The 27669-nt window shown below is 41.0% G+C and overlaps 1 protein-coding gene and 1 pseudogene across 2 annotated transcripts; one reads left to right on the top strand and one right to left on the bottom strand.

Annotated features, from left to right (window-relative positions):
- Positions 1 to 7961: 7961 nt before the first annotated feature.
- Positions 7962 to 24159, top strand: LACTB (lactamase beta). Of its 2 annotated transcripts, none has more exons than XR_007153242.1 (6): positions 7962 to 8810; positions 9246 to 9312; positions 11459 to 11649; positions 11943 to 12294; positions 13498 to 13659; positions 23381 to 23518. XR_007153242.1 is itself a non-coding variant. In XM_047863861.1 (6 exons), exons 1-6 carry the CDS (start codon positions 8448 to 8450, stop codon positions 23910 to 23912), a joined length of 1671 nt encoding a protein of 556 aa, XP_047719817.1. In that variant the 5' UTR covers positions 7973 to 8447; the 3' UTR covers positions 23913 to 24159. The 2 variants fall into 2 exon arrangements, 1 of the variants encoding a protein (XP_047719817.1); XM_047863861.1 differs by having other exon boundaries at positions 7973 to 8810; positions 13494 to 13659; positions 23381 to 24159.
- Positions 24160 to 24805: 646 nt separating this feature from the next.
- On the bottom strand, positions 24806 to 27356 carry LOC125168040 (CCR4-NOT transcription complex subunit 7-like; annotated as a pseudogene).
- Between the last annotated feature and the right edge of the window lie 313 nt (positions 27357 to 27669).

Genomic DNA, 27669 nt, shown 5'->3' with positions numbered 1-27669 from the left:
TATACTTATTGAAAGCTCACCATGTGCCAGGCACTAGGGCTAAACCCAGATGAAATAGTCTCTGCTCTGAAGGAATTCACAGACCATTGGCAAATCCAAAAAGTTGGGTAAAAAAACAAATCCAAAGAGTTAGGTCAAATTGTACCACAGGGCTAAGTGCCGCAATGGAGGAATGTAGGGCAAGATGGAGGCAGGAAGGGAGCGTCCCACACCCTCCAGGGCGGGGTTTGCTGGGTAAACCCCAGATGTTGATGAGAACTTTCCAGGAAGAAACAAAAGCTTGTGCAAAGGCCTGGAGGCAACCAGCAGCCTGTTCTCTGAGAACTGGAGATAAGAGCCCTGATGAGAAGTGGGAGGTGAGGGCGGTGGGAAAGTTGGGAGCATACTGTCTGCTGCAGATTACAAAGACCACTGTAGCCAGGTCAAGTAGAAAAGGAGTTTATTGAAACATATTGGGTGGGATGACCATATATTTTCTCGCCCCATTTGAGAGGGAAAGGGCACTATTTTTAATTATGCCTGACGGCAGATGTACAGGAGACACGCATGGAGTTGTTAATATTAGGGCACTCCCCAAAGCTGGAAAATTGAGAGCAGTGTGCAGCCTGGAACACTGCCCAGGCCTGCAGTGGGGCGGCCCTGCCGCCCAGACAGGCACTGGACACTGGACAAGAACTCCTGTCACTGCCACCCAGGGAAGCACCCTTGATGGCATTACCAGCTTCCAAAAACGGGCACCTCTGATTGGTGGAGGCTACTTCACACACCTGCCACCAAGTGAAGGAAGACTGAGAAGATAAATTCCTGACACCACCACCTACTGGCTGGGAGGCTTTGGGCCAATTACTTCACTTCTCTGTACCTCTATTTCCTCATGGAGGAAATGGCAAGGATAATAACACTAGCTGCCTTTAGAGTTGGCACGCTGCTAAAATGAAATATGTGTCAAGAGCTTAGACCTGTGCCTGGCACAGAATAGCACTATATAAGCATTTGCTATGATTGTCGTTTATTCCCCAAGGAGGCAGAATTCAGAAGAGAGGAAATTCTCTCAAAGAAAGGAAAAGTGTTTTTGCAGGGGCCCAACGGAATGACACATATCCACTACACCTTGATTCAGTGCTGAAATTGTAACAGAAATGAATTATTCCACTCATTTATTTACTCAATAAAAATGGCAGTGTCCATGGGGCTGAGGGTACAAATAATGCCTTATCTTTTCATTTGCATAAATCAAATCAAACATAGCAAAAGCTCCACCCATCAAGGTTGGTAAAAAGCACTAGATGGATCTTCTTTGTGGGGGTGGGACTCCTTACACCACCTTAGTATTAAACAAGACCCCAGAAAGTTGTGGGATTGTGTTGCTGGACCCCTGTCTATGGTTGTTGTTGCTGTGGTGCTCTGCCAGGGGCGAGGAGTCCCCGGGTCTGTGGAGGCTATTGTAGGTGGGATTCTTCTCTGGACACGTAACCTTGTCAGCCTCCAAGTTAGTCTGGGAGACCTTCGCTGAGCTCTGCAAAGCCGTGGGTTTTGGAAGTTCCCGCTCAATGTACACAGGCAACCGTGCCTTCTAGGGGCAGGCCCTGTAAGGCTCTGCCAGCTGCATGGCCCAGACCCAGGGCCACACCGGCCACCATTCTTACACCAACCACCTTTCTCCCGTCAGCCCCCTGACTCCACAACTGTTCCTGGTGGTGAGTGTAGGCGTGAGGGACTGGAAGGAGGGGAGAGGGCGATGAAAGCAAGCAAGCCAAAGCCCCCCTTCAACCTCTGCCAGGGGCCTCAGTGCAAGAGGCAGCCTGCCCAGCTCCTGGAGAGAGGGTGTTGAACTGCACTTGGCAAAGGAAAAAGTACCTAGAGCAACTGAATGTTCCCTTGAAATTACACTACTTTAATAGCTAGATGTGACTGAAAACGTTTGGGACGAAACAGGGATGTCACTAAAGTTCCTTTCTACCCAGTTGGAAAGAGATTTAGCCAAGCAAAGTAGATAGCTGGGAAAAAACAAAACCTTCTCTGTTTATACTTTGGTGGGTTGAGATCTCTCAAACAACCAGTTACAGTTGTTAACTGCCCCCTGGGGGATAAGGAAAGCCCAGACCTTCAGGTTGCAGAGGCCTGGCTACCCTCTTGGCAGAGAAGGAAATGTCGTTCATTCCTTTGTGGTAAATCCAATTCTGAAAAGAAAAAAAAAAAAGTTTCTCAATAGGTTATCCTACCACGTGACGAACCACAGGAGTCTGGACTTTCTCCTGTTGAGAAATAGCACTTTAAAGCATTTAAGTAGGGGATATGCATGATTACATTTCAGTTTTGGCATATTCATCCTGGTTCACACTACATCTTGTATTTTTAAATAAGCTTTTTAAAATTTTGGGATAACTGTAGATTCACATGCAGTTCTAGGAAATGAGACTGATCTCGCATACCCTTTCCCAGTTTCCCCGTGGTAACATCTTGCAAAACTATAGGGCAGTATCCCAACCAGGATACTGACAGTTGATGCAGCCAAGATAGAGAAAAGTTCCATCACCACAAGAATCTCTTATGTTGCCCCTTATAGCATCTCTATATAGATCCTCACCACAAGGATCTCTTATATTGCCCAACCCCCTCCTTAACCCCTGGCAACACTAATCTGTTTTTTATTTCTGCAATTTTGTCAGTTTCAGAATGTTATATAATATAGAATCATACAGATACATATACATGTTTAGATATGTACATATATATGTATGTAGATATATATGTATATGTACAGACATATACAGATACAGATATATAAGTATTATATATACTGTATTCTCACAATAAAGTAAGCTAGAGAAAAGAAAATGTTAAAATCATGAGAAAGGGGCACCTGGATGGCTCAGTCAGTTAAGCGTCTTACTCTTGATTTCGGCTCAGGTCATGATTTCATGGTCCATGGATTTGAGCCCCGAGTCATGGGTTTGAGCTGTGCCGACAACACACAGCCTGCTTGGGATTCTCCCTCTCCCTCTCTGTCTGCCCCTCCCCCACTCATATGTGTGCACGCACTCTCTTTCTCTCTGTCAAAAGAAATAAATAAACATTTTAAAAAGGAAATTATAAGGAAGAGAAAAATGCATTTACAGTATTGAACTCTATTTATCAAAACAAATCCACATATAAGTGGACCCATGCTATTCAAACCTGTGTTGTTTAAGGGTTAATTGTATATACTTTTAAACCTAAAAAGCTTTCAAAAACACAGATGTGTACCCATCAAAAATATGTAATATTGTTCGTGTAGGTTTTAAAAATGTATACAGGGTATTATTATATACAATTCTCTCGCTTCTCAGTTTTCTTTTTTCATTAAAAAAGGGGGGTTTGTCTTACATTTCTTATAGGTGACCTAGAGAGAGACCTAGCCCATTCCTTTCAATGAATACAGAGTAGCCACGTGGTATGTATGTGCCACAACTTACCCATCCTTCACTGAAGGATATTTAGGTTGTTTCCAATGTTTTGCTATTACTAAAAATGCTACAGTAAACACCCTTGCATCGTTTCTGTATGCGCGTGTGTGAAAGATTGCAAAAACGGGCCATCTTCTCTGTATCCATTGTAATTTTTCAACCTCCCTGAATCCACTGCAATATGACTTTGAGGCTCTGCCCATCAGCAGTTAACGTCTGTTTCTCCTCCCTTTGAATCTAGGATGACCTTGGGCTTATTTGGCTAAGAGAATGCAGCAGACAAGACAGCATGCCAGTTCCAAGCCTAGGCCTCATGAGGCCTTGAATCCTTCTCCTTTTCTCTCTTGGGTCCTTATCCGCCACCACGTGAACAAGCTGAGGCCAACCTGTTGGTTGGAGAAAGAGAGACCACACTGAAGAGAGTTGAGCTGTCTTCTGAGGGCATCCTGTACCAACCAGACCCAGCTAACCCAGCACGAACTGCTGACAACGACTGAGGCCAGAGGAAATCAAAACTGCCTACCTGAGTCCAGACCACCTGCCAGTCTGAAGAACTGTGAGTCAAGTCATTGTTTGAACAGCGAAAGTTATCAGATACACTTGTGCAGGTATTTCTTTAGAGTGGTTTTCAAACTGTAGCATGTATCAGAATCAGCTGGTGGGCTTTTAAAATCACAGATAGCTGGGCACCCCTGGTGGAGTGTCTGATTGAGTAGGTCGATCTGGGTGAAACCTGAACATATGCGTTTCTAATGACTCGGGTCATGCTAATGATGGTCCAAGTGCCATACTTTGAAAATCATAGCTCTAGAGTGTACAACCTAAAATGGTGTTGCTGGGTCATGAGTTACAAGCATTTTTTTTAAACAGCTAATAGACACTCCCAAGCTGCCATCCGAAGTCAAGGTACCCTCAACTAAATTTTAAGGGATGAAAGAATAAACTACCAAAAGAACACATTAAAACCAGATAGTATGGTACAACAAGTGTAACAAAGGAAACAGCAGCATGAAAGAGGAAATGCTCTGAAATTCTTGTGGTTGGAAGGTTGGGCAGGAAGCTGATTAACTAATAGTTATGACCCCTGATATCTACACACCAAAGCACAGAGTATGAGTGATGAAGTAATTTTGAAAGTCTCCCTAGAAAACAGATAGTATTGCATAATACTATATATTATAGTATAGCTTACACTGCACTGAGATCCGGTGGAATAGGACTTGTGGCAAGAAGCAGCTCTAGAAGAATATTCTTTCTTCCAAAGAATCAAAGGGGAGATAAGATCTTGAATGTCAGTGCTCAGCCTCATTTCTCACTTCTTTCCCCTTTGTTTTCCATGATGGCCACCATGGCCCCTTTTAATTTCTTGAATGAACCCTCCTCCCTCCTACCACAGGGTCTTTGCTGTTGCTGATCCCTCTACATGGGACACTTCCTCCTCTTTCTGTCCATACTTGGACCAAGTTAATTCCCATTTATCCTTAAGATCTTAGATCTCATTTTGCCTCATTAGAAAAACCTTCCCTAATCTTCCAATACTAGATCAAATCTCACCATTATAACCTCTCAACACACTATGCACCCCTCCTTCACAGCTCTTGTTACAGTTGGAATTTTACATTTATTTGTGTGTTTATATGATTCATGAATATCTTACCCTCCCGCCTGTGATCTCTAGGGGGTCTGAGTATGTGTCTGTTTTGAGTAACCATTGTAACCTTAGCACCAACTTTGTCTGGTAAAGAGCAGATACCCATAAATATGTGTTGGATGATTAAGAGTAGGGTTCTGTGAAAGCCTTCAATGAACCTTAGATCAAAAGTGCAATGGGAAACATTCTGAAGAGGAAAATAGGAGAGGAAACAGAAGTACTTTCAGGACATCACACACTAGCAGGTCACAAATAGCAATGACGGGCTGCCAGCCATTTAAACAACCACATCAAAAGTACTGGCTACTAGATCTCTGATCTCCTGGAGAAAAGTTTCTATTGGTGGACTAGTGGGTTCTGTATGAGGTCCAGTCATATTCAATATTTGAACAAGATGGAAGGCTTACCTATCTTGTTTGCAGATGATATGAAAGCCAAAAGGTTATTATAACATAGACAGTGACAGAATTTAGGTTAAAAATAATGCCAATGGAAATAACTAAGCCAGGGGCGCCTGGGTGGCTCAGTTGGTTAAGCATCCAACTTCAGCTCAGGTCATGATCTCATGGTTCATGGGTTCGAGCCCTGCATCAGGTTCTGTGCTGACAGCTCAGAGCCTGGAGCCTGCTTCGGATTCTGTGTCTCCCTCTCTCTCTACCCCTCCCCTGCTTGCACTCTCTCTCACAAAAATAAATAAACATTAAAAAATTACAACAACAAAAAGAAATACTAAACCAAAACAGGTAAGATAAAGGTTAATCAATCTTGCAAGTACATGCTAAAGAAGGGAAGCTAGGTTTGACTATATTGTTTATATAAATAAAACAAAACAAAACAAAAAGACTTGATTGCTGACCACATATTCATTATGAACCAGTCTTGCAATTCAACTGGTGAAAATGCCAACTGTCCAGAAGAGGGAAGATGATGGGCTCACTTTACCGTGGACCCTGAAGCACAGTGTCTGCTAGTTCTTAGAACCGGTTTGGGGCCCGGAAACCTTAAGATATGAAGAACGATTAGAGCAGCTGGAGAAGGTTAGCCTGCAAAAGTAAACATTGAGGGAAAACAAAAACTGACCTCACGTAAAGGCAGCCCACGAAATTCATATTTCCAACTTCAGAAAAGATGCTCTTTTTAAATCTCTCATGATTTTTTATTTCCACAATTTCTGATAAATTCTTTTTAATATCTTTGTTGTTTCACTTATTCCTATTTTTTCATAATTCCTTACTTGTTTTGTGAATATTAGGCATTCATTTCTCTCTTCGAGGATTCTTTGGGAAAAAAACATACTTTGTTTTCTATCAACCTTTTTTTTTTTTTTTTAACCAGGGAATGGCTTCTTTTTCCTCTTTTCCTATAGATTGTCCTACTGCTTTCATTTGATTGAGGTATTTCACTTTTTGATTATTGCCAGTGTTTCTTAGGAATATTTTCCTTCATATGTTTAGGAAATTTGGTTTGCCAGTTTATACTTAATGGAAATTTTCTTTCCTTCTTACTTTTCCTTCCTTTCCTTTTTCTCTATTCCTATCTTTCCCCTCCTCTTTCTGTCTTTACTTTTTAAAGTAAAAGTTTACTTTTCTTCTGTCTGGTTTCTGTGGCTCCCAGTCCAGAGCAAGCTAAAATATTGCCGTTCTGGGCTCTGGCCCCATGGTGATAGTAAAGAGGCAGCCAACACTTCTGCCAGCTGTTTGGATAGGTTGCCTCCTAGGTACTTGGCTCTCATGGAGAACATTTATTCTCTGTTACCTTCACAGAAGCTATACTATGGGTGGCCTCTACCTGCTTCTGAACTGCTGGAAGTCCACCAGCAACTTGCCTTTTGCTCTCTGCATGGCTCTGTGCTTCTATTCCATTTTTGATCCAAGGAGAAGTACAGAAGAGTACATAAAATATATGTACAAATTTAAAAAGAATACTAAAATGAGAGCTCATTGTGACCACCACTAGCTATGTCTTTTACATTTTTGTCTTTGTATTTTTGTTCTCTTGTTGTCATGTGTTTGGAGTAGTGGGGCTTCCAGCAATACCATCTGATAGAATGCACCTGTCCATTCTAACTGCAGGTGGTGCTCTAGAGACCTCTGTGAGTTTCAGTGCCAAACCCCTGAGTCCTAGGATACCCTGATCTCTTGCTGGTAGTGGCTTTGTTAGCAGCCCCAGTGCTTTATAATTATTTAGCCCCAGTGTCTCCCTAATAAATACATATATTGAAAACTAAATATGCATAATTGTAAAATTGAAATGGATAAGTGTTTAATTATCTTTAAAATTAACATCGCCATTACTTGTTCAGCAATAATTATACATCTTTTACATGTAGCAATTAAAAAATGTTTTAATGTTTATTTATTTTTGAGAGGGAGAGAGACAGAGACAGAGACAGAGAGAGTGTGAGCAGGGGAGGGGCAGAGAGAGAGCGGGACACAGAATTCGAAGCAGGCTCCAGGCTCTGAGCTGTCAGCACAGAGTCCCATGTGGGACTGGAACCCACAGAGGGCGAGATCATGACTTAAGCCCAAGTCGGTGGCTTAACCGACTGAGCCACCGAGGCGCCCCTTTTGTAGCAATTTGATGTTAGATTTCTTATTTCACAGTAATCTCTGATCATCTACAGATGTCAGAAATGATAGCTAATTGTAAATTATTTCAAGTGCAAAAAAACGTTTAAATGTTTGCAGCAAAAAGAAAAATTGTTTTTAATATGGGCCTGCATATAACTTAACGCTTGATGTGGTGTAACGCTGGACCTCCAAAAGTAGATTTTAAAAAGGACTCAAGTAAATGGAAGGAGCTGAAATGAGGCATAAAGAAAGGACATGGCAAGAGAGAATTGGGGGGTTGGACGCGGTGGAAGGAGATGCCTGCAGAGTGGCTGCTGTGTACGTGGCGCTGTTCCAAGAGCTGAGAATCCAAAAGTAAAAGTCACAGCTCTCCAAAGAGGTCATAGCCTGTCTGGTAAGCAATCAGATAAGTTCGATGAAAGCGTTAAGTATTATTAAGGAGGTGTGAGCACTGGGGGGTCAAAAAAGTGTGGCGAGTACTTCCGCTGGGATGGCAACTGGGAAGGCTTCCCTGAGGAGGTGACAGTTGATCTGAGGAGAGGCAGAGAAGAGAAAACCGGTGCGGGGAAAGAAGAAACATCAACAAAGAGACCAGGCAAGGAGATAAAGGGAAAAGAGGAAAGGCTCGATGCTATCGGCGCTCCCGAATCCGGCGTCGACTGCTAAGGTCTGCGCGCGGTCACCGCCTCCTCATTTCCATCCAGTCCCCTCCCCTCCCCGCGCCTCTGCCGCCCGCCCGGCCTGCGCGAGCTCCGAGGCTTCGGTCTCGCAGCGGACGCCATGTACCGGCTCCTGTCAGCCGTGACGGCCCGGGCCGCGACCCACGGAGGCTGGGCCTGGGGACGCGGGCGGCGCGCGGCCCACCACCGCGCTGGCCTGCCGCCCCTCGGCCCCGGCTGGGTCGGGGGGCTGGGGCTGGGGCTGGGGCTAGCGCTCGGGGTGAAGCTGGCGGGCGGGCTGAGGGGCGCCGCCCCCACGCAGTCCCCAGGGGCCCCCGACCCCGAGGCGTCGCCCCAGGCGGAGCCGCTGCCGCCGCAGGAGCAGCCCTTCGTTCCGTGGTCTGCACAGACCCCGATGCTGCCCCCTACCCGGCGCTTCGCCAGAGCCATCGACAGCAGCCGCGACCTGCTGCACCGGATCAAGGTGCGGAGACGGGGGCGTAGGCTGCCGAGAACCCGGCGCCCCACCACCGGCGTCACCCCGGAATGGGGCGTCTTGGTGGTCATCTCCCGGGCCCGAGCGGACCCCTCCCCAGGCGGTGGGATGCCTGCGGTCGGCTTCCGAGAAGGACTTCCCGTTCCCCGGTCGCCCGGCCACGGTCAGACGTTCTTGGGGGTTGCCCAAGTGGGGGCGGAGGTCACCTCGCCCGCCTCGGGGACCGCCCCTTCGCCCTCAGTGCAGACCAGGCACGCCCCTCACCGTTAGCGCCGGGCTTGGCCGAGCCGGGGTGGGCGGGGCCCGGGCGGAGGGGCGGGGCGAGGGCGGGGCCTCGGGAAGGCCCTAGAGGTGGGCGCTGGCTGGCGTGCGAGGTGTTTCCGCCTGTCTTTGAACTGTCTGTTCTTTCCCCTTCGCTCTTAGGATGAGGTGGGCGCCCCTGGCATAGTGGTTGGAGTCTCTGTAGATGGAAAAGAAGTCTGGTCAGAAGGTGGGCTCAGAAAAGTGTTATTTAGTGGTTTGTTTTGTGCCAGTTGGCGAATGAAGTTTTGATGTTTTACCGCGTGGAGTGAATCCCATGAAATGTTCAGTTTTCCTAAGACCATACGTGTTGTAGAGAAAACAATTCTAACGGAATAAAGAATGGGGCCTTCTGTAAACAGCAAAGTTTAAACGTGATTCTTGAAGTCATAAAGACGGCTTCTGTCTAAGGACTAGATTTACCGTCCTGAAAGTTGTATATAGAACAATCTGTTACCTCCTGCATATTTGTAGATAACACTTAATGCTAGTTAAATTTTAGTTAACAATTTATCGAGCCCCCTGTTCTGTAAAATGCACTAAGAACTAGGGGTATGCATAATTCTCTTAGTGGGTTTTACAATCTACTTTATTACTTTTGTTTTTCCAAACAAAAACTAGAGACTTTGGGAGAGGGATTTCTAATCATTTTATGATACTTTTATCAAAGCATATTTTATAATTTGATTTACTTACCCATTGCACACGAATTGGTCCAACTGGTCATTCCAGGTTTTTAAGAACCCTACTTTTAGGAAATGTGTCAGATATCATTTAAAGGAATGAGTACTTGTGGGGCGACTGGGTGGCTCAGTCAATTAATTCCTATTTTGGCTCAGGTCATGATTTCCGGGTTGATGGGCTCCGTGCTGGCAGTGCAGAGGGATTCCCTCTCTTTCTCTCTCTTCTCTTTCTTCTCTCTCTCTCTCCTCTCTCTCTCTCTCTCTCTCTCTCTCTCTCTCTCTCTCTGCCCCTCCCTTGCTTTCTCTCTATTTCTCTCTCTCAAAATAAATAAATAAACATTTTTTTAAAAATAAAGGGCTGAGTGCTTTTTTAATGTTTATTTTTGAGAGAGTGAGTTGGGAGGGGCAGAGAAAGACAGAGAAAGAGAGAGAATCCCAAACAGGCTTCATGCTGTCAGTGCAGAGCCCAATGCGGGGGCTTGAATTCAGGAACTGTGAGATCATGACCTGAGCCAAAATCAAAAGTCCGACACAATCCACTGAGCCATCAAAAATTATGTAAATGTCAGCTTTATGGGTGAGGGCTTTATTTTTATGTAAATATTTTTCAGCATAATCTCCATTTACAATTTAAAAACAATCATTGTATCCTTTTTGTTCTTTTCAGATTTCAGTTCTTATCGCTTAGATTTTCACACTTTCAGCCTCCAGAAGATAAAAACAAACTTAAAAATTTCTCTAGGACTTTTTTCTTCTGGTTTGCAGCTGAGGTAAACTGATGGTTACCTACATTGGGTTTGCAGGACACCTTTTCATGTTTACTTTTTTTTTTAAGTTTATTTATTTATTTTGAGAGAGACTGAGTGCAAGCAGGGGAGGGGCAGAGAGAGAGGGAGAATCTCAAGCAGGCTCTGGGCTGCTGGTGCAGGGAAAGTCAGGAAACTGTGAGATCATGACCTGAGCCAAAATCAAGAGTTGGTTGCTTAACCCACTGAGCCACCCACGTGCCCCTCACGTTTACTTTTCCTGCGTGGCTATTTTAAGGAATTTAGTGGAAACTCAAGAATCAAAAATAAATATAATCAGAGAACAAAGATGTTTTCTTTAAAGAATATAGAATAACTTATGTGAAATGTGGAATAACTGAATTGTTGAGATAAACTAAGAATAATTAGGATCTGAAGCAGATAGAAAATTGCTATCGTGCACAGTGTGTAATTTTGGCTCAGTTAGAAGATTCTTAGCCTTACTGTTGGCAGTGTTACTGAGGTTCTCTTCCCTTAAGTGTTGACTTTTTTATAAAAGTGTAATATCAGGGTGCCTGGGTGGCTCAGTCGGTTGAGCCTCCTACTTTGGCTCAGGTCATGATCTTGAGGTTCATGAGTTCAAGCCCTGAGTCGGGCTCTGTGCTGACAGCTTGGAGCCTGGAGTCTGCTTCAGATTCTGTGTTTCCCTCTCTCTGTTCCTCCCCCACTCGCAGTCTCTCTCTCTCAAAAAATAAATAAACGTTAAAAAAAATTTTTTTTTTAATGGAATATCTTTTCCTTTAGATAAATACATGGGATGTTTTAAGATAGTATTGCTTCAGTTTCTGAAGATTCTTTTGACCATGAAGCCTGTTAATAGTGACTTTTTGCTTTTCTTTTTCTAAAGGTTTAGGTTATGCTGATGTTGAGAACCGAGTACCCTGCAAGCCAGAGACTGTTATGAGAATTGCCAGTATCAGCAAAAGCCTCACCATGGTTGCTCTTGCCAAATTGTGGGAAGCTGGGAAACTGGATCTTGATATTCCAGTACAACATTATGTTCCTGAATTCCCAGAAAAAGAATACGAAGGTGAAAAGGTGATGAAACTCATAGTTCATTTTACTGACGGCATGTTAAATGGTTTAAAAGGTTTCACAAGATTCTTCAGTTTGTTTTTAATGATTGTTAATGGATTAAAGTTTTTTTTTTTTTATCCAGATGATAAGTGATTGTGTATTTTTCTGAAACTTAAGGCTGAAGATGTGAACATGACATGTTTTTCCAGCAGCAGTTTAAAATGGAAAACAGTACTGAGGCATTATTCTAAGGCTACTAACTTTTTATTATGCAGTTTAATATTATAATTGAATTTCCATGTTTTTACAATTAGGTTTCTGTCACAACAAGATTGTTGATCTCCCATTTAAGTGGAATTCGTCATTATGAAAAGGACATGAAAAAGGTGAAAGAAGAGAAAGCTTACAAAGCCTCGAAGATGATGAAAGGGACGATGGAATCTGACCAAGAAAAAGAGTTCAAAGAAAAAGGAGGCAAAAGTAACGAAAAGAGTGACTTTGCTAAAGCTAAGATAGAGCAAGATAATGATGCCAAAGGCCGGAATTTAAAACCTGGCAAGAAAAAGAATGATTTTGAACAAGGCGAATTATATTTGAAAGAAAAGTTTGAAAATTCAATTGAATCACTAAGATTATTTAAAAATGACCCTTTGTTCTTTAAACCTGGTGAGTGTTAATTCCCTCTCTTAACAAAGTCATCATTATTGAAGTATTAATTTTCAGAAAATCTAAGATGATCTCACCCCGAGAGCACTGGATGTGGTTGATGATTGCGGCATGGGTTTCGCTGTTAGACAAGTGTGTGCCTTTTAGTCTGTAGTTCTTGACACAGCCTACCCTCCAGGTAGCGAGTTGTTTAGATTTAGCCTTATCAGTCATTTAGTGGATTTTCTGTATCAAGAGATTTTTGAAAAATTAGGGAGAAATGTTATATGTTCTCCAAATAAACTCCGGACCAAAGAGGGCATGATAAAATATTGCCAATATGTCAGTATTTAGTGTCTAATTTAGTGTTTAAATTGCTCCACTTATTTTCTGCTTTCACTCCTTAAAGAAAATAGTTTTCAGCAACTTAATTTTATTTCCCAAAAAGCTGACTACAAAAAATTTTTGTAAACATATTTTTTGGTATGATGCCTACCAAAACCACTTAATATCTTTGAATTTACCATAAGCGTATGTACTTCTATTCCATTTCTATTTTAAAAGTTGTTTTCTACCATGAAGACATATTATACAGGTATAATTAATAAGGACAAAGGAATAGAATTCTGGATTTTGTCTTAAAAAATCAGGTTACAATTATTAGCACAGATCTTACAATCTGTGTTTCCAGAATCCCAAATGACATAAAGGTATGTATTCGAAATGTATCTGTATTTGAATATATATTTGTATTTTAATGTATATTTGAAACAAAGTCTTTCTTACCTACATATACTTTATTAAAATAAGAAAGTACACAACTAATTCATGCCTTAAACAATGAGTATTAGATACACTAAGAACAAGACCGTTAACTCAAGAAACCAAATTTGCTTTTCTTCCCCTTTCTGTTTTGTTACCAGTTTGAAGGATTTTAATTTAATTTTGAGGAAGGATAAGTTTGCTTATTCATTATCGCAGAAGGAGTAGATTCATGTGAAATGTTAAGTATTCTGATCTTCATTGAATCATGGAGTAAGCAGGGCCATTGCAAAGTTGACAAAATTTATTAACATATCACCCATTATCTTTTTCTAAATGCTGAAGTAAAATATTCCAGTTGTAAAGGTATGCCAGTTTTCAGTGGGAAACGTTTTATGATTGTAAATAATAATGAAGCATTTTCTTTTCTTCCCTCCCCCTTGCAATGATGTCTCAAGGTAGTCAGTTTTTGTATTCAACTTTTGGCTATACCCTACTGGCAGCCATAGTAGAAAGAGCTTCAGGATATAAATATTTGGACTATATGCAGAAAATATTCCATGACTTGGATATGCTGACAACTGTGCAGGAAGAAAATGAGCCAGTGATTTACAATAGAGCAAGGTAAATGATACCGTCTGGTGCGTGTAGCTCTATCACATCTTAATGCTTTGTTGTTCATTAAAAGTCAGACTTTCCTTGTCTCCGTTCCAAAATCACATGTGCCACATTTTAGAGCTTTTCTGCATGTCTGTTTTTCCATCTATAAAGTAAGAGAAATTGAATGTATTTGCAAAGTACCCCAAGTTCCTCAGATGAAAGACAGCAATAATAATTTCAACTCATTATTAATTGAACCAAAATTGCACCTATCATGGGCATCTATAATATGCTCTTCCATCATCTCTTTTCTTATGTTGTAGCTAATACTTTACCTTTTATTATTTCTTAATGGTTTTTCAATTTTGAAATGATTTAATACTTAATAGAAAAGTTACAAGATGAAGTACAAAGAATTCCCATATACCTTTCACCTGGATTCCCCAAATGTTGTCTTTTTACCACATTTGCTTTATTCATTCTTTTTTTCTCAACCATTTGGAAATAAGTTGCAGACATGGTGCCCCTTTACCCGTAAATACTTAAATATATATTTTCTAAAATTAAGGACATTCAGGAAATGAATATCAACACAATACTTCTATCAGATCTACAGACCTTATTCAAATTTTGCCAGTTCTTCCAGTAATGTCCTTTATAGCAAAAGAAAAGGAAAAAAAAATATTTTCTGGTTCAGGATCTAGTCTAGGTTCATACATTACATTTAGTTGTCATGTCTCTCAGAAGTCACATGAGGTCAGTCCATCCCATTGTTGGTGATGGTGACTTAATTGCTTTTTGAGGTGGCACTGATAGGTTTGTCCCCTGTAGAAGTTTGAGTCATTTAATTGAAATGTATCAAACTAAAATTTTATCATAACTTTTACTAGTGATTTGTAAAAGGGGTATTGGGAGAGAATTTTTGAGACTAATGACTATGATGAGTTGTATGGTTGTGTTTTCTTTTGCATTTCACTCATTACTATTTGGTTTGTTAGAAAGGTAACACATTTAACAAAGCAACTGTTACTTTTATTTTGTATATTTTTCTTAGTTCATGCTTTGCAAATGGATTAATGGTACTTTCATAGTGGGATTATTTTAGCTTTATCTTCTTATCCCTTTATTGGTTTTGTTCAGTCTTCTGTTATAGTTAGTTAAATTGCCATTTTAAAATTACCAGTTTATTTAAAAGGATTAAATGTACATTGCAAATCAGCCTAAAAGCGGTTTTTTTTGGATCTAAAAGAAATTAGGTTAGCAGCAAACAATGAATTTTAATTTTAAAATGGCCTATGGTTCTCAACCTCTTCAAACAATTAGTGTTTATTATTTTTAGATCCCACATTACATTCTCCTGGAAAGCATAAGAAAATGCCAGAGTTTGTCAATTGGATCTAAAATGATTCTCTAGTAAAGATGGCATAGATGCATGACCTTATTTTGTTTTAGATCTAGGCATTTGATAATGCTTATACTTACATGTAAGGGGGAGAGAACATTAGGTGTAATCACTGAGCTTCTTTTCTAAACTGAAAATGAAGACTCTATGAAGGTACAGACTGCAGGGCAGTTATTTGCTGTTCGTGACTTGCACGAAAATCAAAATATGGCATATGATGCTGAATTAATTTCAGCTTATCTCCCATTCTTAAGAAAAGAAAAGGCCATGGGTTTCCATTTCTTTTGTTAAAGGCTCCTGTGAGCTCTGATTTGTTAGATTTTGATAGTACCCAGTGGAACTAAAGGGGTAGTTGATTCATTTTAGTTCTATTAAATGGGCTGCTGAAAAAGGGCACTAGAAGAAGGGAATATTGTTACCTATGAAAAGGGTCTGTCTGTTTGCTTTGCTTTTGTTTTACTTACTACAGTATCTATTTGGGCCTCTAAAACTCAACTCTGATTATTTTTTTGGTAATAATTATTTTAAAAGAGCTTAAAAGCACTAGCTTTTTAAGTGAGTTCAGGGAGTATAAGGAAATTTCAGAGATACGGTTTTTTAAAGACAAAAAAATCTTAAAGTAAAACTTAGTAAATGCGTATGTTTCTATTGGTTTATGTTAAACAAGTTCACTGCTTTGTTAGTCTCCTGACTCCTTGATCATAATCATAAATTTAAGCATATTTATATTATCATGACAGGCTTGTTAGAGTTATTATAACCCAAGAGTAAATGCGTATCATCTTTATCACTTCTCTGTGTATATATCTGTGTGTTTAAAATAATGCCTCCCAGTGTCTGTCACCTGTTTAGGGTATTTCCCTGGAATCCCATCCCAAAATACTACTTATATTTCTTTGGCCACAATTTTAGCAACAGGCCACACTTAGCTGTAAGAGATGCAGAGAAATTAGTTTTTAGCTGGATACATTGATGTCTTGAATAAAACTGGGATTTTCTTAAATGGAAGATGAGGAACATTGACTTAGTATACACAAATAGATATATTAATTCTGTATAACAAGTATATTCTATATAGGCAAGTAAACTAAATAACCCTTTAAGCAAATACCCATGGGGGGAGTGGACTGAATATTCTTGTACTGAAAGACACTCAGTTTATTGATAGGGGAATCCCTAGTCAGTGCATTAGCTTATTTTCATTTTATTTTTTTAAACAATATGAAAAAAATTTTTTAATGTTTATTTATTTTTGAGGGAGAGAGAGAGACAAACAGAATCTGAAACAGGCTTCGGGCTCTGAGCTGTCAGCACAGAGCCCTACATGGGGCTTGAATTCACAGACTGCGAGATCATTACCTGAGCCAAAATTAGATGCTTAACCCACTGAGCCACCCAGGTGCTCCGCCCCTTTTTTTTTTTAAGATGTTTATTTTCATTAGTTTATTTTTAGACTCCGTTCATATTTTCTGAGTTTGGCATAATAGTTGGCAACAAAAATCTCTTTTCTAATTGGATGGGACCGAAAGCTAATACAATGGATGCTTTCCAAAGTGTTTGCTATAGTTTGACAGTGTAGATATGGTCTGTACCTCCAGTTATTATCTTTATGATTATTACTTATTAGCTTTGTTTGCTACAGTATCTTCCATAGTTAAGCATTGTTACTTAGGTAGCTCTTTTCTGTGCCATTAGCTGATAGGCTCTCAAGTAATAGGTTCAATCCAAATGTTAATGCTAAATGTCAAGTGTGGGATTGGTTTTTATAATATGCATTTTAAATTCTGTGGGTTTTTAAACTTCTCATAACAATATAACATGAACTGGTGCATATTGATTTCTAAAGGGATTTAAGAAGCATTGTAAAAATAAAAATATTTTCAATTTCTAAGTTGATAGAGATTTCTATAGTTATATAATGCTGTTGTGCAGAATCTAGAGATTCTTAAATAAGTAGGAAGAGGCTGTTTGTCATCTGGCATTATTCCATCAGTTACTCAGTTACAAAGATGTCTCAGTAACTTACTCAAGAACTTGTGTCTATATTCCATTCTTTTTAGAGCAGAAATTCCTTAAGAATTTGAAATGGTAAACATATCTTTTAGCTGAACAAAATTATTTTCACGAAAAGTCATTAACTTGTTCTCTGTGAAAAGGAATCAAGAGATTAAAGCCTAGAATTTGTTTATTTAAAGTTTGGAATTCTTGATTGGAGTCTGAAATTCTCCATATTTTTATATTTTAAAAGAGGAATGCCTGAGGAGTACTAATTTCCAGCTTTGATATAAGCAGTTTGGAATGCTTTACTTTTAAAAGAAAGTTACTCACAGCTGATTATCAGCCAAAATATACTGGTAGTTCTCCCCTAGTTTACAAATTTGGAATTCACTGTAAAACATACATTACCCAATGAGAAAATGTATTTCTATTATGTGGTTTCATTTCGATTTCACTGGCTGGAATTAGAAGTGTAATCAGAGTTCAGGAAGAAAGTAAGGAGGCCCCAAAATATGGGAGAAGCCATAGGAATGAAGGAAGGGAAAAGGGTAAGTCACAAAGCAGAAGTTGAATCATAGAATTTAGCCTCTTTTTTTTTTTTTTTTTATTAAAAATTTTTTTTTTCAACGTTTATTTATTTTTGGGACAGAGAGAGACAGAGCATGAACGGGGGAGGGGCAGAGAGAGAAGGAGACACAGAATCGGAAACAGGCTCCAGGCTCTGAGCCATCAGCCCAGAGCCCGACGCGGGGCTCGAACTCACGGACCGTGAGATCGTGACCTGGCTGAAGTCGGACGCTTAACCGACTGCGCCACCCAGGCGCCCCTAGAATTTAGCCTCTTGATGGATGTGAGAGTTGAGGGCAAGAGAGTCAACCAGGGTTTTAATGGAGATGAGAAATATGAGAAGAAGTTTTGGAAGAGATTAATTTAATTTTGGACATGTTCATTATGAGAAATGAGAAGACCACAGACATATCAAGTCATTGGTTCTCAAGAGAGCATATTAAGATTCTCTGTAGGCTTTTTCCCCCCCTATCTTCAAAGCACATACCTTTGGCCACCCCTGCTTCTCCCAGTGTTATGCCTCAGACTTTTAGGGGACATATAAGATTCTTGAAGGAAGGAAGAAAGGAGTGATTTTTCAAATTATATATGCCCACATTCCCTCCAAAGTTATGAATTTTGAGGGAAGGGTACAATTTTGAGAGAGGGGAGGCCCACAGGTGATTCTGATAAACAACTTTCCTGCCTTTCCCCAAAACCAGATTTGAGAATTATTAATGCTAGTAGAAAATCTGATTGTAATTCGGAACAGGGGCTGTGGAACTGATGGAGATTTATAGTTATCTCTGTAGAAGAGAAGACTTGGGAAAGCGGGGCCACGGTGATTGAAGGAGATGTAGGGAATCGGGATTGAGATCTAGAAGCCGAGAGCAGACTGGCCCGAGGGGGAGTCTGAAGGAAAATCTGGTTAACAGTGCTGCGGGGGCAAATAGGATACAGCCTGGATGAGGGAATTAGGAGAGCCTTGAAAACCCACAAGAGAGCTGTTGAGTGACTAAAGACCAGAAGCCAGGTTTTAAGGAGTTGAATGACTAGAGAGGGTGAGTGCGTGGAAACAGAAGGTATGGGCTGCTCTGTGTAGTTGGGAAGTAAATGAGAAGAGAGAAAGGACTGACAACTGGAAGCTGTAATGAGGATAAAAAGATAAAAGGCTCCCCCCCCCCCCCCCCCCCCCCCCCGCTTAGGATACAGAAAACCAGAGCATTTTGTGAACTAAAGTGAAGGAGTCAAGGCTCCTAGCGTGACATAGGAAGTTCTTTGTGACCTGTCCCCTGGCCCATGTCTTGTCTTCCAGCATCACCTTCTGCCACTTATCCCCTCAAACTCTCTGCCTCGGCCAAAAGAACGACTCTGCCCCCCAGCCTGGGCTCTGTAATCGGCCATTTCAACAAGGCTCACTCTCACTAGTGCTCAGGAGTCCTCACATCCATCTTGCTAATCACCCCACAACCTGTTTCTCAGAGTGTGGTCCAGGATCCAGCAATATTGGCATCACCTGAGAGCTTGTTAGACTTGCAGAATGTTACCCCCTCCCCAGACCCACTGAAGAATCTGCATTTTAACAAAATCCCTAGGTGATTCATATAGTGCTTTGAAATTTAACTATCCAACAAGACTGTTAGCACCTTGAAAGCAGCCGGTGTATGGTTTAACCTGTCTCTCCAGTGCCTTCCAAGGTGTTTCCATTAAATATTTGGCCAACAAGTGATGTTTTTATGTATTGAAAACTTTTTTTTAATGTTTATTTACTTTTTTTTTTTGAGAGAGACAGAGACAGAGACAGAGGCATGAGCAAGGGAGGGGCAAAGAGAGGGAGACACAGAATCCAAAGCAGGCTCCTGGCATTGAGCTGTCAGCACAGAGCCCGCCACAGGGCTCGAAGTCATGAATGGTGAGATCATGACCTGAGCTGAAGTCAGACACTTAACCGACTGAGCCACTCTATATTGAACACGTTTAATGAGCACTCAGTGGATGGCAAATACTATTCTAGATAGGGGAATCATCAAGGAGCAAGATAGGTAAGGTTCCTGCTTTTATGGGAAAAAGACAAACAGGCTAAGAATTTCAGATACTGATAGGAAGAAAATAAAAGAGAACATGGGATAAAGAGTAACATGGAGAGAGGTAGGGGATCCATTTAAAATACATTGGTTTTTTTGGGGCGCCTGGGTGGCTTGGTCGGTTAATCATCCAACTTCGGCTCAGGTCATGACCTCATGGCCCCTGAGTTCAAGCCCCGAGTCGGGCTCTGTGCTGACCGCTCAGAGCCTGCAGCCTGTTTCAGATTCTGTGTCTCCCTCTCTCTCTGCCCCTCCCCTGTTCATGCTCTGTCTCTCTCTGTCTCAAAAATAAATAAACGTTGAAAAAAAAATTTTTTTTTTAAATAAAAAAAATACATTGGTTTTAGACATGACTGATAAGGAAGGCTAAATTGCCTTGTTGCAAATACAGAAATAAGTCTGGCACAAAAGAAGCAACAGAAGATGTTCTAAGTGATGAGATCAAAGAAGGAGGGACAAAATCATATTGGATGGTGAGTCTCAATGCCATTAGACCTCTGCCCCTTAATTTCACAAATATTTTATAATCCTTCTTTTAATATCCTGAAATGAAAGTTGTAGATCATATAACCTATACTCACTACTCTAAAATAAAAGAAGAGAGGCACTTGGGTGGCTCAGTCGAGCGTCTGACTTCAGCTCAGGTCATGATCTCACGATTTGTGAGCTCAAGCCCCATGCCAGGCTCTGTGCTGACAGCTCAGAGCCTGGAGCCTGCTTCAGATTCTGTCTCCCTCTCCCTCTGCCCCTCCTCTGCTCGCACTCAGTCACCCTCTCTCCCAAAATAAACATTAAATAAAGAAGAAATAAAAGAAATGTAATTTATAATATATAGTAGATATTTCAATATGTTTGTTTACTCAGAGCATTAGAAGACGTGATAAAGTCAGAAGCAACTTAATACATAAAAGCATCATAAATGTAACAACTGTAAATGCAGACCACCACAGGTATATTGTATTGGTGCTTCAACTCATGCCTTTGTTGGCCGCCTCTGGCTAAAGGTTTGAGCAAAATAAAGTGCAGTCTTTCTTCAGTTTTCACAATAGTTACTTTCAAGAAAAAGGCATCGTAGAATAAAAACATGCAAAAAGTACTTTGTGTTTATGTACCAAATGGAGAGGTTTGAGGCTCAGCCCACTATAGATTTTTAAAAAAATTTTTTTTATGTTTGTTTATTTTTGAGACAGAGAGAGACAGAGCATGAACAGGGGAGGGTCAGAGAGAGAGGGAGGCACAGAATCCGAAATGGGCACCAGGCTCTGAGCTGTCAGCACAGAGCCTGACGTGGGGCTCGAACTCACAGACCGTGAGATCATGACCTGGGCTGAAGTCGGACGCTCAACCAACTGAGCCACCCAGGCACCCCTAAATAGATTTTTTACTTCCATGAGTGTCTGGTGGGATAGTGGAAGGTCTTACACAGTATGGGAGAATACCACTTTGTGGGACTTTTCCATACATCATAAGACGTTTAGGACGCTTGAGCCTTTATCCACTAAATGTCAGAGCCCTCTAATAATTGTGCCACCTAAACAAATGCCTCCAAAAATTTCCCTTAAGGACTTAGTACTGCCTCTGTTGAGGACCATCAATTGTGTTGTAGTCCATCATAATAAACTTGGGTTTTGTCCTCAAAGTGGTAACCATTGGAAGGTTTCAAGTGGATGGAAGAAGGGGGAGACACAGTCTCAGGCTTCTGCATGGAGAATAGACTGCAGGGAGATAAAATGATCTCGGAAGTAGAACTGGTGGAACAAGGGTGTAGAGGCAAAAAGGCAGTCAGAGATGCAGGTAGTAGAACTAGTCTTAAAAATAATAGGACATTTTCATAAGTGACTGGAAAGGAGACAGTAACGCGTGATAATGTAAATGCACTTTAAGATAAAGATGGCAGTTTGAGGCCATCTAAAGCACCTAGAGTAGGCTGGAATTTTCTCAGTGAAACAAAGGATATAGTTGTCTGCTCACTGGCCAGGGGTGGATGACCAAGGGTGGAAGAGATTGGAAGTAGCTCTTGTGAAGAACATACCAGATAATAACCAGGAAAAGAAGGAGATTTGGTAACAACAGTGACAACCCTTAGCAAGAGTATGACTTGAGACCAGTCAGCTTTGCCGTGTATCTGCAGCCTTTCTTGGCAGATAAGGATCCAAAGAAAGGGGTGCCTAAATTTATTCAGGATTGGCGGATTGGTGAGTGAGGAACCCAAAGGTGCTAGTAACAGTAGTTCAGGCTAAAACAGAAAGTCGGGTGAGATCAAGAGGAACTCCAAGACCTGGGGAGATGCGGAAGAGTCCAGAAGGAATAGATGGGAGTCCAGGGGGAATAGTCACAATGAGGGCAGAGAGTAGGTTCAGTTGGAGAGTTTGGCAGGACTGGAAATCACAGTCCCAGGAAGAAATTCCCGAGTTTGAGACCTTGCCGATAAAGCAGCTGAAAGTAATGGTGAGCTTGAGTCTGACAGTGTTAGGAATAGCCAAGGTGGGAAGAAGATGAAGGTCATCACAGATGGACAGCACACTGCAAACCTGAGAGCACATTTTGTTATGCATCTTGAAAGAACGGATTCTCCTGAACCACGTTTCATTTTATGTCTAATTATTGTGTGATTTCATTCCATTTACCTAATATGGATGGTGCAGTCTCCTCCTATTAGAGTAGAAAGCTCATGAGGTCAGGCGCTTGGTCTCTTTTGTTTAACATTTCATTCCAGCATCTAAGCAGCGCCACACGCATAGTAAGTGCTCCACCAGTAATTGTTGAGTGTGTGAGTAAATGAAAGCTTACGTTTATTAGGTAGCTACCAGAAATGTGTAAAGGGATTCATGCACGCATTCCTAACTCTGCAAAGCAGGTATTTTTGTCACCACTTCACAGATTAGGATGCTGAAGCAGAGAGGCAACAGACAGCCTGGGTTTGAATCCAACTCTGCCACTTACAAGCTTTGTGACCTGGGACCGGTAAATTTATACCGCCTGTGCCTCAGTTTTCTATCTGTAAAAAAGGAATTATAGTGGTACCTACCTCCAACTGGCATTAGTTCATACTTACATAGTTCTTAGAACAATGCCTGGCACAAAATAAGAGCTGTGTAAGTGTTAGTCAAATAAAATAAGCATATTTTACTAGCTAAGAAGGGTGAGTTGGTATTCAAACAGGTTTGCAAACTCCACTTTCTCTCACTACACCAAGAAAGTACCATGTGACATCGCTACACATAGTATTCCCATGGCATTTTTAACCAGGAGATGTAGTCTCCTTACAAATATTAATTTTATTCTTAAATATCCCAATGTATACACTTGTAGTTATAAAAGTTACATGTGGCACATGATTCATTGACCCCAAGGACTGGGAATATCTACCAAACAAGAAGTGTTTTTGCATATGCACAGGGTAAATGTATCATGTATAACAATCAGTACATTTTTACCAGTATTAAAGTATACTGGTATAAAGTATATACCAGTATAATACACTCAGAATGGGCAAGCCATGCCAATAGGGGGGAAAAAAACACACATTCTATGCTTTAATTACTCATTTATGTTTTTATCAGAATCTGAATCATACTGAAAATCAGTGATTTCTGAGAATGATCGCTCCATGAAAACACATTCTGTCTCATTTACATATTTTCCTATTCATTTTCATATGTAAAGTCAGTAGTAGACTATTAAATTTTTAATGACCATTCTTATTTCATTTTAGATTTTACGTTTACAATAAAAAGAGACGACTTGTCAACACACCTTACGTGGATAACTCCTATAAATGGGCTGGTGGTGGATTTCTGTCTACAGTGGGTGACCTTCTGAAATTTGGGAATGCAATGCTGTATGGTTACCAAGTCGGGCTGTTTAAGAACTCACATGAAAATCTTTTACCTGGATATCTCAAACCAGAAACGATGGTTATGATTTGGACACCAGTCCCTAACACAGAGATGTCTTGGGATAAAGAGGGTAAATATGCAATGGCATGGGGTGTCGTGGAAAAGAAGCAAACATATGGTTCTTGTAGGAAGCAACGGCATTATGCCTCACATACTGGAGGTGCGGTGGGTGCCAGCAGTGTCCTGCTTGTCCTTCCTGAAGAACTGGATGCGGAAGCTATAAATAACAAGGTTCCCCCAAGAGGAATAGTTGTTTCTATCATATGTAACATGCAATCGGTTGGCCTCAACAGCACTGCTTTAAAGATTGCTCTGGAATTTGATAAGGACAGATCTGACATATCTTAACAACACAGGTACAAAATGAGCTGTTTTATTCTTGTTGTTGTCTTTGGAAACATGAATCCCAAAATACATGAGGTTTTTAAAAAATAGATTTGTAATAGAGTATAATTGAATGCAGAGAATTATGTACCTCTAATTGCTTACTTTTGTAATTGTCTTTTATTGTAGGATTAGTTCTTTATACTCAGGGAAGTAACTATTATTTTTACTTTTTGAAAAAACGTGTTAATTCTTGAATAAAATATTCTGATAAAAAATATATTTTTGAACGTGTAATATAAAGCAAATGTCATTCTACAGGAAAGTTCAAATACTGTTATTTTAATATGACAGCAGAAACAAGTTTATGAGAAACTGTATATTATCTATTGCAGTTTAAAAGAACAAAAAATTAACTCATGGTTTCTGAGGCTTAAGAATTCAGTAGCCTGGCTGGGTGAGTCTGGCACCAGTCTCTAATGAGGTTGCAGACAAGATGTAGTCATCTCAAGGCTTCTCAGGAGCTGGAGGAAATTCTTCTAAAATGGCTTACTCACTTGACTGGTGGTAAGAGGTCTCAGTTTCTCACCATGTGGGCCTCTCCGTAGGACTGCCTAAGTATCTTAGTCTCATGTTAATTGGCTTTTCCCAGAGCAAGTGATTCGAGGGACATTGAGAGAGAGGGACAGAGAAAGAGGGAGGGAAAGAGGGAGAGCCATAAGCCAGGCAGAAGTCAGTGTCTTTTATAGCCTAGCCTCAGAAATCATACCCCATCACAGATGCTATATTCTCCAGATCACACAGACCAGTCGTGATACAATCTTGGAGGGATTACACAAGGTATGAATATTAGGAAGTGGATGGAGATCATGGGGGGTCATCTACCACAGTCTGACCTCTGCTCTAAAAATCATAAGATTTTTAATGTTCTCAACCTAACAACCAACTGAGAAAAAGGCACTGATGTCTTCATACTTCTCTCATTTTGAAAAAGGCAATTCCTGTGAGCAATGAATCAGATCCTGCTTGATGCTCTGGTCCTATCCGTTCCAGCTTTAACTGTTCAGCAACTTCCTGTAAACCACCTTTGAGATTTTTGCAGCTCTTCATGAGGTACTTCACATCATATATGATAGGAAAAAATAATCAAAGGATCTCCAAGAAGTCAAGTTCTTCAGGCAAGTTAGAGTTGGTCAGGATTTTCATTAAATAGCCAAGGTCATAACCACTATGAAATGATAACCATTTGACCCCTTCACAGAGGACCACTCCCGATGTCTTAAGAAGTTCTGCAAAGTACTGGGTCTCAATTCCTTCCTCCTCATGTTTTTTAAACTGGATGCCAGATGTTGTTAGTAGCTCTATAGAGTCCTGGGCATACATGTCCTCTGTCAAATTTAAAATTAAACTGCCAAGTTGAAGTTCCTGGAGGGTATTCTCCTTGCTCATTCACAAATGTCAGTCCTAGCTGAATTATCTTTAACAAGTCTACATTAATGTCCTTTCTACATACAAAATACGCTTACAGCCTCCCAAGTTTTCCAGAAATTTCTTTCCATTATAGTATCCGCTCATAGCCCAGTATCTATTGTGTAAATCCGGTCTAGGTATGGGTAAGGTTCCTTGGGGGTAGTTCCTGAAGTATAGTTCCTCTGTATCTGAGATCTGTGAACTAAAGACAAGTTATTTGCTCCCCACATGTGGAACATGCAGTGGCACAACATATGTACAGTTACTGCTATAGACCCTCCTCTTCAGAAAGTGGGGAAACGGAAGACATACATGAGTTCTAGCAATTCTGAAATCCAACCAGACACAGGTTGGCAGCTCCTTGATTAGTACTCAAGGCCTGGGGATAATTCTTTGTTCTTGGCTATATTCTCCAGGCCGCTGGTTCTGCCCACTGAGTTATAATTTGTTCATGCAAGGTAGCATGTGTTGGTAGCTGAGTGGCTTTCTCAGCCTGCTTTCTGCTCATACAAGTTTGAGGCCCAAAGGCCTCTTTTGTGCTCTGTCCTTTCTGTCTAAGTAGTGTGCCTGCCAATGTAATTTGTTTCAACCTGGCAAGTTTCCTACAAATCTCACGGGGAGGTGGGGGGGGTGGGGCACGGGTTCATGTTAGCAAACATGAGAAACACTTGTTTCTTTTTTTTTTTTTATATATATTTTTTTCAATGTTTATTTATTTTTGGGACAGAGAGAGACAGAGCATGAACGGGGGAGGGGCAGAGAGAGAGGGAGACACAGAATGGGAAACAGGCTCCAGGCTCTGAGCCATCAGCCCAGAGCCCGACGCGTGGCTCGAACTCACGGACCGCGAGATTGTGACCTGGCTGAAGTCGGACGCTTAACCGACTGCGCCACCCAGGCGCCCCAGAAACACTTGTTTCTAATAAACCCTGTTGTTTATATAGCCCTCTGAGGCACCATCTTGGTTCTTCCAGCAGTGAAAGGATTTTATAGTCAGGACCTCAGCTTCATCTTTAGACTGTGTTTTCCAGGAAGTGCCCTAAATTTTATCTTTGCCTTGAAGCCATTTCTTAATTTTAGCTTCATTTGCCATCTGGAGAGTCTGGGAATTTTCCAAACCATCCATTATTGATTCTTTTTATCAAGTAGTCCTTCCTTTAGCTTATGTCTCTCGTGCCTTTGGTATAAGCAGCAGGAAGAAGGCAGGAGGCACATTGAACACTGGACATCTCAGCTGGATTCCCCTATTTATTGGGCACATTTTCTACTTTCTGTGTTCCTTCAGGCCAAAAGTGTTTCTGCCACTGCAAAATTAGAATTCCTTTCCTCCGATTTCCAATAAGATTTTCCTCACTGTCCTTTAAGGCCACAGCTTCAGCCTCAAAGGCCATCATATTTCTGAAGGGTTTCTTCGAGGCTCCTGAGGTTTTCACTAACACCCTCTTCAAAGTCCATCCAACTTCCAGCCCCTGCTCTGTTCTAAATCCACTCCCACATTTTGGGTTTCTGTTATAGCCACACTCTATTTCCAGGTCACAAATCTGTAATGTGAAAAAACACATACTTCAGATACAATTCACAATTCATATACCTTAAAATTCACCCTTTTAAGGAGGTACAATTCATTGGTTTCTAGTGTATTCACAAGGGGTACACCCATTCAATTCCAGAACATCTTCACCCCAAAAAAGAAATACTCATTACCAATTGCTCCCCATTCCTTTCTCATCTGAGACCTGGAAACCACCAACCTACTTTCTGTCTCTTTGGATTTGCCTATTATGGACATTTCACATCAGTAGGATCATCCAATATGTGGCCTATTTCGTCTGCCTTCTTTCATTTTGTACAATGTGCATTAGTTATCTATTGCATTAACAAATTATCCCATCTCACAATTTCTGTGTTTCATAAATGTGGGCGCAGCTTAACTGAATGGTTGTACCTCAGGGTCTGTCCTGTGGTTGCAGACACTATGTGAGCAAAACCTTCAGTCATCCGAAGGTTTGCCTGGGACCAGAGGATCTTATGTTAACGTGGCTTCCCCGTGTGGCTATAGGCAAGAGGCCTCCATTACTTGCTACTGGCTTAAGGCAAGAGATCTCAGTGTCTCACCACATGGACCTAGCCATAGATCTGCTTGATTGTCCTATAGCATCCCCAAAGTTGAGTAATTGAAGAGAGGACGAGGTAAATGCCACAATGTCTGCTATAATCTAGCCTTGGAAGTCCTTTACCATCGCTTACGACAAATTCTTCTGATCACACAGACCAACCCTGATTCATTGTGGGAGACTGGCTCCGCAGATGG

Source organism: Prionailurus viverrinus, chromosome B3 (assembly GCF_022837055.1).
Source record: "Prionailurus viverrinus isolate Anna chromosome B3, UM_Priviv_1.0, whole genome shotgun sequence".
NCBI classification, from domain to species: Eukaryota; Metazoa; Chordata; class Mammalia; order Carnivora; family Felidae; genus Prionailurus; species Prionailurus viverrinus.
The sequence above is the reverse complement of the archived record's forward strand: the minus strand, read 5'-3'. Positions and strand labels throughout refer to the sequence as shown.

Excerpts from the sequence above, each read along its gene's own strand:
- LACTB (XM_047863861.1), top strand. The coding sequence starts at position 8,448 with ATGTACCGGCTCCTGTCAGCCGTGACGGCCCGGGCCGCGACCCACGGA. Across the intron at positions 9,313-11,458 it reads AAAAGAAGTCTGGTCAGAAG|GTTTAGGTTATGCTGATGTT; the intron begins GTGGGCTCAGAA and ends CTTTTTCTAAAG. Across the intron at positions 12,295-13,493 it reads CCCTTTGTTCTTTAAACCTG|GTAGTCAGTTTTTGTATTCA; the intron begins GTGAGTGTTAAT and ends TGATGTCTCAAG.